This window comes from Arachis hypogaea, chromosome 3 (assembly GCF_003086295.3).
Source record: "Arachis hypogaea cultivar Tifrunner chromosome 3, arahy.Tifrunner.gnm2.J5K5, whole genome shotgun sequence".
NCBI classification, from domain to species: Eukaryota; Viridiplantae; Streptophyta; class Magnoliopsida; order Fabales; family Fabaceae; genus Arachis; species Arachis hypogaea.
This window is the reverse complement of record NC_092038.1, coordinates 51,226,926-51,238,557: the sequence shown is the minus strand read 5'-3', so window position 1 is coordinate 51,238,557 and position 11,632 is coordinate 51,226,926. Positions and strand designations below refer to the sequence as shown.

General features: G+C 36.9%; 1 protein-coding gene across 1 annotated transcript; it reads right to left on the bottom strand.

Annotated features, from left to right (window-relative positions):
• Positions 1–7,848: 7,848 nt before the first annotated feature.
• Positions 7,849–10,185, bottom strand: LOC112790550 (20 kDa chaperonin, chloroplastic). Its single transcript, XM_025832996.3, has 6 exons — positions 9,914–10,185; positions 9,641–9,828; positions 8,996–9,175; positions 8,717–8,872; positions 8,446–8,523; positions 7,849–8,154 (listed from the first exon to the last, which is right to left on the bottom strand). The coding sequence occupies exons 2-6, from the start codon at positions 9,809–9,811 to the stop codon at positions 7,981–7,983; spliced, it is 759 nt and encodes a 252-aa protein (XP_025688781.1). The 5' UTR covers positions 9,812–9,828; positions 9,914–10,185; the 3' UTR covers positions 7,849–7,980.
• Positions 10,186–11,632: the final 1,447 nt, after the last annotated feature.

Here is an 11,632-nt window from a genome sequence, read left to right as displayed (position 1 = left end):
ATATTCTAATCAGATTCATAAAACAAATAACAAATAAAATTAATATAAATAACATCAATAAATCAACTATTAAAAATTAATATAAAATATTAAAATAACTAAAAAAAATTTACATCTTGACTGTTGTTGTAGCTACAGAATCCAGTAGCGCGGAAGAGAGGCGAGGGAGGAACGGAAGTGCGCAGGAACGGATCTACTTGGTGATATGTGAGAGCAAGTGTCCCATTGAATTTTATAAAATTCACAAGTAGTATATAGTATTAAATTTTAGTTGCTCCCACTATATAAATAATTTTGACCCTATTCTTCACAGTTACAATATTATTGAAAGATATTTAATTAAATTTAATTTTATAAATATATAAATTTCATTTTAACTATTTAATAAAAAGGTTATTAAATAAATAATAATAAAAGAATGAAAAGTCAAAATAAGCAATCCTAATTCTAATTATTCCCAAAACCAACTTTCTTACTGCTATCTTTCTTTACTTTTTTTTTCTAGTTTCCTATTTTTCTATTTTCTCTATTCTATTGTTTAATTTCTTTTGATTTAATTAAATGTTTATTTTTATTTTTTGTAATTTTTATTTTATTAAATTATACTGCATTTGTTTTGTAATTATACTATTGTGTAATATTTTTATTTTTTTATTAATGGTTATTGTATAATAAAATTTTATTAGTTTTTTCTATGATTGGTTTGCTGAGTATTTTATATTCATATTATACTTTTAATTTTTTTTGTGAAATTATAAATTATATTTTTATAATATTTATATTTATTAAAAAATTATTTAAGTTTATAAATTTATTTTTTAGTAATAAAAAAATATTTCAAAAAAAATATTATCATTAGAGTTTGATCTCAAAATAATTTATCAACCTCTTCTAGTAAAAAGACGTTTTTAAAAATTCAAAGTAAAAAGTCTAATAGCATATCTTGGACAATGACTAAAAATTTTAAATTATATTTTATAATAATAAAATATAATTATAAAAATTAGGGTAAAATATATTTTTTGTCTTAATGTTTGAGATTTTTTTTTCAAAATATTTTCGACATTTAATTTCATTCAATTTTCTCCCTGACGTTTTTTATTCAATCAATTTTGTCCTTAACGTTTTCGATTTGTGTCAAAACTATCCCTAAAATTTTCAATTTATTCCTAACATTTTATATAAGTTGACGTCTAGGGGTAATTTTGACACAATTTGAAAACATTAGGGGCAAAATTAAATGTAACTAAACATTAGGTGTATTTTTAAAAAAATTACAAATATTAAAAATAAAAAATACACTTTATTTTAAAAAGTATTGTTTTATTATGTATGATTTGCCCCACTAACAAAATTTTTTGAATCCGTCACTAGAGGGGCAGTGCCGCGAAACACGAGCACTCACCAGGAGGCACAGCGGCAGGAAGAGAGGAAAGACACAAGCAATGGAGAACACCAAGCGTTAGGTGCAGTGATGACGAATGAGAAGATCAAAACACGAGGCAGAGGGAGCAAGACCGCTAGCGACAAGCACGAGAGGGACGACGAGTGGAGGAGAGACAGCAAGACGCGAGCATGCAGTGGATCCGGCGAGAGCATACTCACGATGCGGTAGATCCGAAGGAGACGCAATTTACGAGCACACGATGCAGTAAACCGAGGTGAGAAAACTGGGAGAGATGGGTGGCATTGTGCCTTTGTGGAATAAATCCCCATAGTGGCCTTCAGATTCGCCTCGTGCGCTTAGATTTCAATTGCCCTATTTTGGTCTTCGAGGTTGCGCTCTAGGCTACATACTGGCCCTTCACGCCAATTCCAGCATGAGTCAGCAACCAACTTGCTGATGTGGCACAGCCACTGCCACCTAGGATCAACAAAACGGCTAGATGATGTGGATAGTGTTTTGTAATTCCCTAATTTAGTTCCTGCCCCTTTTATAAACCCTAAATTGGGGAATTACAAAACACTATCCACGTCAATGTAGCTTTTTTGTTGATCTTATGTGGCAGTGGCTGTGCCACATCAGCAAGCCAGTTGCTGACTCACGCCGAAATTGGCGTGAAGGGTCAGTATGTATTCCAGAGCACAATTTTGAGGACCAGAATAGTCAATTGAAATTTTAGGGACTAAATTGGTGCACGAACCGAATTTGGGGGACCACTATGAGAATTTAGTCGCCTTTCTGTGTGGGAGTGAAAGTGAGAGTGCTGGGGGTGGGTGGGTTACTGAACTAGGCCTGGGATTTTTTTCTTTTTAAATTTTGAAGGGGATGGTTCATGATTCGAATTTAGGGCAAGATTATTGGCGAATAAATTTGCCGGTAACACTTTGCGAATGACCAAAACGCAGCGTTGCACTAATTAGGGTTACCAACGAATTTATTTGTTAGTAAATCTAACGGTAATGATCACGCCAATTTTTTTCCCTCTAATTATTATCAGCAAATTTACTGTCGAAATATCGAATCTAACGGTAACTTTTTTAATGACGAATTTATTACCAAATCTGACAGTAAACCCGCCACTAACATTCACCGCTAAATTCGACAGTATTTAGCGTTTTTCTTGTAGTGTAATCTAGTCAAACTTGGTCAAATTCGGTAAAGATCGATAAAAATCGGTAAAAATCGCATGAATCAACTTGATCAAATCCAGTAAAACCTAATTAAACTATGCTATTTTATTATTTATTTTGATAGCAGTTGAGCTATGATCGAGAATTAGAAGCATGAGATGAACAAGTCCGTGCATTAGCAGAGAAGAAAAAGAATCAGAAAAAGAAGGAATGGACGAAACTTGAGCTACAAGAAAAGCAACTAGACTTTGATCCTGATAATTCTCATTGTGTTACCAATACACTGATATAGCCATTTGCATATACAAGGCATACACGCAAAGCTTAAGCACAATATAAAAACTACAACTGTCAAGGACGGATAACAGAAATCAGTTGTTAGCACTAACTGATATCTAACTAACATAAATACTATACTCACTCATAGCCCCCTCAAACTTAGCTCTGGGTTGAGAAACCATTCTAAGTTTGTCTTTAAACTTTTGGAAGAGAGGTGCTGATAGAGGTTTGATAAAGATATCTCCAATTTAATCTATGGATGGAGTGCTGATGACATAGAGCTCCTTCTGGTTAACTAATCTCTGAAAGCAATGAAGATCAACCTCCATATGTTTACACCTTGTGTGAAGAACTGTATTAGCTACCAATAAACATGCACTCTAATTATCACAATAGATAGTAAGAGCAATTGATTGTTTGACATGAAGTTCCTTGAGAAGCTGTTGTAGTGATATTACTTCAGATTGTGTTGCAACCATGCTTCTATACTTTGCTTCAATGTTACTCCTACTGATCTTTGCTTGTTTTATGTTCTTCTAAGACACAAGATTACTCCCTAAGTAAACACAGTAGCCAGTGATGGATTTTCTGTCTTCTAAATTCACTACCTAATCAGAATCTGTACAAGCAAAAGCCTGAGATCGGTTTTTAAATTGAATGCCTGTTGTAACTGTATCTGTAACATATCGAAGCATGCGTTTTACAACCTTCTAATGTTCAATGGTGGGAGAATGCATGAATTAAGAGACCCTGTTAACCAAACTAGCAAGATCAGGTCTTAAGATAGTTAGATATTAAGAGCTCCTACAATTTCTCTATACTAGTTGGGATTCTCAAAATGCTCAGCACCATTAGATGTTAATTTTAAAACTGAGAGCCTGAGACCATAAGAGTAGGCATTGGATTTGCAGTTCCATTTTTGCCTTTCTCAATAATTCTTTGGCATTTTTTTATTGAGAAACTAAAATTGATCCATCTGCCAAATAAGAGAATTCTAGACCAAGAAAGTAACTGAGTTTACCAAGAATTTTCAAAGGGAAAGGTTTTAAGATTAGATATAAGATTGTCAATTTCATCATTGTCACTGCTAGTGACTACAATGTCATCTACATAAGTTAAGAAAACAGTAGTAGAGCTATTAGTATGTTTAATAATTAAAAAATGTTAGATTTGGTGCGAGTGAAGCCAAAATTTAAAAGAGTTGCAATCAATATATCAAACTAAACTCTTGGAGCTTGTTTCAATCCATAGATTACCTTTTTTAGTTTGCAAACCTGAGACCCATTGTCAAATTGATAGCCAGCTGGTGGAGTCATATAAACTTCTTCTAAATTGTCATTTAAAAAGGCATTATCAAAATCAAATTGCCTTAAAGTCCAACCAAGAGACAAGGCAATAGTAAGACCAATCCTAATAGTAGTAGGCCTTACAATAGGACTATAAATTTGACTATAGTCTATACCTTCATTATGTAGAAAGCCTTTGGTAACAAGCCTACCTTTATATATTGTAATGTTGCCAAAATGCTCTCTTTTAATAGTAAAGACCCACTTTGAGTCTATATCAGTCTTATTTGTTGGTGATTCTACCAAATCCCATGTCTTACATCTTGTTAGAGCTGAAATTTCAGAATCCATAGCTCTTTTCCATTGAGGGCATTGAAGAGCTTGTTTCACATTCTTTGAAAGATTTTGAACCAAATCATAAGGTTCTTGAGTGGATAAACAAGATCTTGAGGATTTGTATTTTTGGTTTTAGATCTAGTTGACATACTCTGAGTGTTGATTGTGGCAGGAGGAATAGAACTGATAGACAAATCAAAAGGTAAACATATCTCAAGGCTAGATGTTGGTATAGGGTTTTTGTGTGATACAAAACTGTGTGTAGGAACAGCATTAGTTACTTGAGTATCAAGGCATATAGTTGGTTGGGGTAGAGATGTCAATTTTGTGATAGTGGCAGCACTAGGACTCTAGGAGGTGTTATAGTTTGTATAGTAGTTTTCTAAGGTGGTTGATGGAGTTCTAAAAGTAAAGGTCTGATACATTGTTAGTCAAAGAAGACTGCTTAGTGCCAAATAAGGAGTTGTATGGAAAATCGGTTTCATCAAAACTCACGTCTTGAATAATGAATCTTACTCTCTTTGTCGTATATTTGTAACCTTTATAACTGTTATCATAGCCAAGAAACACACACTTTTCTTATTTAAAAGCAAATTTAACTTTGTTATATGTTCGAAGATAATGAAAACAAGCACACCCAAAATCCTCAAATACTTATTGTCTGGTATCTTTCCAAAGAGCATGTCAAATTGTGATTTGTTATTTAAATCAGAACTAGGCAATCTATTTATGATATATACAGCAGAAGTAAATGAATGTTCCCAGAAAGTCATTGGTAGAGCAGCAGTAGCCAAAAGAGATAAACCAACTCTTCTTCACACCACCTTGTGTGGGTGTGTCTAAGTAGGGACATGAGATCCTATGCATGATTCCATGTTCACTTAAGAATTGAGTGAAAAAGTGTGACATAAACTCCATCTATTTTGTTTGTTAAAATTAGAACATTAATGAACTTAGTATTGCATCAACAAAAGATATATAATACCTATATCTATTTTGAGACAACATAGGGGATGGACCCCAAATATCAACATAAACAAAATCTAGAGGAGCACTATAAATAGAGTCAGATTTAGCAAAGGGCAATTGGTGCATTTTTCCCATAGTACAGAATTCACATACACGTGCACGATTAGAATCATAATTAACGGAAACACCACATTTTTTCAAAATAGAGAAAATAATTTGCATTGAACTGTGACCTAAACATTTATGTCAAGGTTCAATTGTTACATCTTTATTGTTTTGTGCTACAAAAGCTGTTTTAGTAGACAAATCTGAATTACTTTGGTTACAAGAAACAGACTTATTACAAGAATTGTTCACTAAAGATTCATCAGAGGCAGGTACAAACGAATTATGAAAAGAGTAGATTCCATTATTAGTTTTGCCTTGGAGAATAACTTTTCAATAATCCTGATCATGCATAATACAATCATAAGGCCAAAACTCAAAATAGATATGATTATCTAAAGGAAATTGAGATGCACTTAGCAAGTTTTGAGTAATCTGAGGAACTTGAAGAAGTTTAGTAAGCAGAAAATTGATTTTACTGCTTTTATTACAAAAAATTGAAGAGCCTTGAGTAAGAATTCTCGTACCTTGGCCATTACCTACAAACAATTGATCAAATTCATTGATTGACGGAGTGGAAGTCAGCAAATTGAGTGAATCTGGTGTAACATGGTGATTAACACCAGAATCTAGGTACCACACATATTCTTGATAATTCTGTGGATTTGCGAAATAAGCACGTGGCTGATGAAATTGAGGTGGTGGTGGTGGTGGCTGAGTGTTGGAGTAGGAAAACACATATTGTTGTGACTGAGAACTATTTCCATATGCTTGGAAATTGGAATCAAATATGTGACATAATGTCTGAACAACATGATCTTGACGACCACAGAGTTGTCACCAAGGCATATTACCTCGATTGGTGAAACGTCCTCCACATCCAAATCTTCCATAATTGTAAGGTGTAGTAAGTTGAGCAAGGTTTTATATTGGAATGCCACCTTGAGGTTTCTTGTACCTATTGAGCATGTCATCAGGTTTTGAGAAAAGATTCAACTTCTGAAACTTTATAAGATCCCAAACATGACATTACAGAAGTGATGAAGACAGTGTACTCTGCAGTCCATCAAGAATTGCAGAAATGTGATCATCTTGTTGATGTTGATATCCAATAGCATGTAAAGAATCCACCAAATATTGAATCTTAGAGAAAATAATAAGGAATTGTACCAGTTTTTCTATAGATGTTAATTGAGCCTTCAAACTTTGAATTCTTATGACAGAGGGCTCAGAGAAATAATCGTTGATTGTGTTCCAAATTTCATGAAATTGCTGACAATGAATAATCTTGTTCTTGAAGGTAGTCAGACTTAGGCAAGAAGCCAAGTTGATAGGATGAGATTATCAAGTCTCCATTATTTGAAAGCTTCAGTTTCTGTTTTGGTCTTCTTGGCAACATCTTTTCCATATTGTTGTAGGATTTTATATTGATATAGATGATCTTCTAGGCTACTCTGAATTGTGAGCGAAACCTGATGTCTCCACGTATTGAAGTAGTTGTCATCCAACTTATCAAAAATGGGAACTAAAAACTAAACATTTATTATGAACATGAAAAGTAAAATTAGATTTTATATAATTATTTAAGTATATCTAGAGCAACTGAGCAACCAATTCAACTTGTGACCCATTAGTAATCTAATGACCCAATAGTGTGACGAGTTCAATTCTAATAACTATGGTAATATGCTCATTGATGAAGATGATGCTCAATTTACAGTGACTTTGTATTTGTAACTATTATTATTTCCTAATAAGTACCACATTAGTGGTTCTGATTACGCGGTGACAGGTACTTGAAGCCTTGTCCAAAAACAATAGTTGTTTTATCCTCTCGTCAAGTTAGACCTGGAAATAGAGGCCGAAGAAGTGGCCAGCTGCAACGATGACAGCCATCATCATGCAGGGTTAAGATTGAAAATCACTTTGCCGACGATGGACAGTGGATCACCATAGTAGTAAGGTGCGGTATTGGATCCAAACGGGAGCACAGAAGAGGAGGGGAAGGTGGAGGTAGAGGGAAAAGAAAATATATTGCCATAATGGATGTTGAAATTGGTGTAATTCAAATTAAACCATTAAATTAGCATAGTGCATGATGACCCTAGAATGTGCATAACGTCGATGGAGAAAAAAATTTTCAGCCCCGAAATTAAATGAACACCTTGTAATTTCTCGAATCTAGGAATTATACTGTTCTCTATGATCAATGGTTTTAAAATGCCCTAAAAGATTCCCTGCATGCTTTTGGAACATTTGAGGAGAGGTGGGAATTACGGACAACTGAAAACAATTGACATCACCAGAAGTTTGTAGATTTTCTAAGATAATTGCAATGAGCTATGTTTCAATTGTCACCGCAGATAAAAAATAATCCATTTTCCTCAAGAACACAAAATTTTTAAGTTACAAAACACAGAACAATTTGTTACTAGGAAAGGACAGCCATGATATCTGAGACCCTCAATGCAATGTAGTCAGAACCATCTTTTCCCTTGAAGTCGTTCCCAGCATATTTGGAGTACAAGACTGTGTTCCCAGGATTAACAGACAACGGTTTTCTGTTACCTTCCTCATCAAGAGGCCCTGGGCCGACCGCAATTACCTAACAGCATTCAACACATCACAACAGATTTTGTTCAGTCAAAAGGATTGTTTACCAGAGTCCACACTAAATTAGGGGCCAATGAAAAAAAAAATGTTTGCTTTTTGTTTTTAATAGTGTCATCTATATTCAAGATTTTCTTAATAAATTATAGCATACTCATTTTCAGGGTAAATTATAGTATACTCATTTTCAGGGTACCAAACAGGCCTCAAAGCAATCTTCTTCATAAGAGTTGTTGGGTAAAGTATATTATCTTTACAAAGAAGAGAGTATTCAAAAGAAACTTACCGTTCCGATAGAAGGTTTCTCCTTGGTTGCTTCGGTAAGCAACAAACCACCTGCAGTTTTGTCCTCTGCTTGTGCAACCTGCAGTTAAAATTGAATTAATAGATATGTTTAAAGATATTGTTATAACTATCACATGCGTGTCTAAAAGCAGAGACCATATTATCTTACAATGCTACACTTCAGAATAATAAATGTCAATCCAAAGTATAAACCTTCAGAATTGCAGAAATTACAAAATAAACCCTGCTCTCTAACGAAGATAGGATCAAACCTGTATTAAGACTCTATCATTCATCGGTTTAAGATCCTTGATCTCATCGGTCTCGAGGATACCAACAATGTCATCGTCCTTCAGTATAAGATGCTTTGCACCATTGAACTCCACCTCAGTACCAGCATATTTCGAATACACAACTTGCGCACCAATCTATACAAAGAGAAGCATCAAACAAGTTAAAATTGACAAGAATATCACGTTCGCTTGAAAAAGGGGAAAAAAGGTTAAACATAGATAACTAAAACTATATTGATTCTAAGAAATCAGCTATACCTGAACCCTAGTTTCTATTTTGCTCTTCCCAGCTGATTTCTCCTCTCCAACAGCAACAACCTCACCACCCTGTGGTTTTGTTTGAGCAGTTGAAGGAAGTAGAATTCCTCCGTCGGTCTTCTCTTCTGCTTCCTTAATTTTAACCAGTACTCTGTCGCCGAGAGGCCTAATAGCAGTGTACTGCAAGAGAAACACTCACTCAGAGACATTACAAGAATGGTTTACAAAACACATAAATTGAGTACAAAATTTCGTAACAAAAATCTCCAGGCTTACATATCAACAGTTATCCGATAATCATGAAATTTACCAGAATACCTAAAATTAAAAGATAATGGTCCCTGAAGCTGTTTTGATTGAGGACTGTTTGCATTCTTCAACAGTTTTGTACCATCTTACATAATTTAAGCAAATAAATTGTGTTCGCACTGCATATACCAAGTTAAACCCTAAAAAACATAAGTTTTTTATTCTAGCTTCTAATATTCTAGAATGCTAATGACAATATCAACCTTCTTCAATATTCGCAACATACAGACTAATAAAAAAAACTATTGCACAATTACAGTATTCTTTTAACCGAGTTACAACAAATTTCTCTATCCTAATAATAATTATTAAAAAACATCGAAGTAAAAAAGGAACCTTTGGAGCAACAACAGTGGCGGCTTTGACAACCAAACCCCGGAAGGACCTTTGAGTGAGGGTTCCAATTCTGACGACGGAGGGGAACTGAACCGCCGAAGGTCGAAGCCCTTCGAACGACGACACATTCCTCGAGGAAATTGAGCATGCTGTTAGCTGAGCTGTCGCCATTGACCAAAACTTAAGCACTGCACAACAAAACAGATTTAATAAGACAATTGATGAGGTTGTTATTATTATCATTATCATTATCATTATCCAATTTACAATTACCTTCGTGGAAGAAGAGTGAGCGACTAGAGAGAGAGGGAAGGCAGTGAATGAAAAGATAAAAACCCTAAGCCGATTAGGAGAGAGGGAGGTTGGTTGGGTTTTATCTGATATTAAAGATGCTTCTAGAACGAACTAGCATATACGCTCTATGTCCCGCTGGAGAGTGGATAGCGAGTAGTTAGTTCAAGTGTGGTATGCTTGCCCCGCTTACCAACCCGGACCCGGAAAATATAGATGGGCTGCCAAAATTTTGAACCAAGGTTGTGGAAACTAGAACTAGGAACACGAACAGAGGCGAGAAATACCAGAGAGATTGGAGAAGCAGGGAACCGGCTAGAACAGAGAAGCTAGAAACCGACGAGCTTTCTCGGTGGCAACGAACGAAGCGGCGAGTGCGTTGAACCAGTAACCACAAAGAACGAGAGAAATTTTTAGTGTAGCTGAGGACACCAGGCAGCACAAGACGATGACGGCCAGTGAGAAGGGGATGGACGCCGGTGGTAGTCAATGAATGACGCCCGAGGGTGATAACTGATAAGCAAGGTTGTCTTGCGAGTTTGCGCGACTCACGAGTTAACTCGTAAACTCGCAGTTATGGATTATATATATATATAATTCTAACATTTTAAAATTAATAATATCAATCTTAAAGTATATAATAAATTGTTACGGCCTGATCCAAGAAAGAACTTGGGCCTATTTGACTCGATTATTACCTGACTCAACGGTCGGATGGCGCACCTATATTCGACCCGCGCATCTTTTTGGGACAGCTGGCCACTACAGTTGTACAAGGAAGCTTCGAAGAAGGTGGGTTCTGTCCTCTTGGGACCCACACCTGACATGGTATATAAGGGAAGGGTCCTACCCTCCTCTAAGGTACGTTACACATTCCACCTAACCCATTCCTCACATGCACACTAGCTGACTAGAGCGTCGGAGTGTCTTTGCAGGTGACACCCCCTCCTTCCATAACGAGAGCTCGGCTACCCGGTAGACCGGATCCAAGCACGATCGAGATCGAAGCGTTCCCAGTTCCACATATTCCACCTGGACCGTCCGGTAACCGCACAACCGAACATTGGCGCCGTCTGTGGGGACGCCTAAATGGAAGTCGTGCCGGGCTTTGGAGACCAAGGCCGAGCAGCCGGCGCAGAGGGGGCAGCCTCCGTCGCCTACCCGGGAGGGCGACGTAGGTCCCCCCGACAGCGCACCGAACCACGTATAAGGACGCGAGAGACGCGGCCTTTCGGAAGAACTGGCGGTGACAGCGCCAGAATAATGCAAGAGCTACGCCATAGGGTCCAAAACCTAGAACGACAGCTAGCCGATCAAGAGCATGATCGACGAACCACCGATCCTAGTTACTCCCCGTCCCCTGAAAGCCGGGAGGGAGGTTCCCACCGGAGTCGCTCCCGGCACGCCTCCGCCTCCAGAATGGAAGCGGAGAGCACCCGAGAAGATTCACCCTTCCCGAGAAGACGAAACGACACAATCATCTACTCCCGAGGCATGGAAACGCGCCACACGGGACGAGATCGCGAAGACGGAGAAGGGAGGCCTGTGAGAACATGACGACTCGTGATAATGGGCGCCACCCCGTTCCATCGGTCCATCCTTGAGGTCCGGTTGCCGAAGCACTTCGACAAACCAACGGACATGAGGTACGATGGAACCCAAGACCATCTAGAACATCTCACGGCTTTCGAGGCTAGAATG

Coding starts and splice junctions, on each gene's coding strand:
- LOC112790550 (XM_025832996.3), bottom strand. CDS start 9,811: ATGGCGACAGCTCAGCTAACAGCATGCTCAATTTCCTCGAGGAATGTG. Junction 8,873..8,995: donor AAATAGAAACTAGGGTTCAG/GTATAGCTGATT, acceptor CTCTTTGTATAG/ATTGGTGCGCAAGTTGTGTA. Junction 8,155..8,445: donor AGAAACCTTCTATCGGAACG/GTAAGTTTCTTT, acceptor GAATGCTGTTAG/GTAATTGCGGTCGGCCCAGG.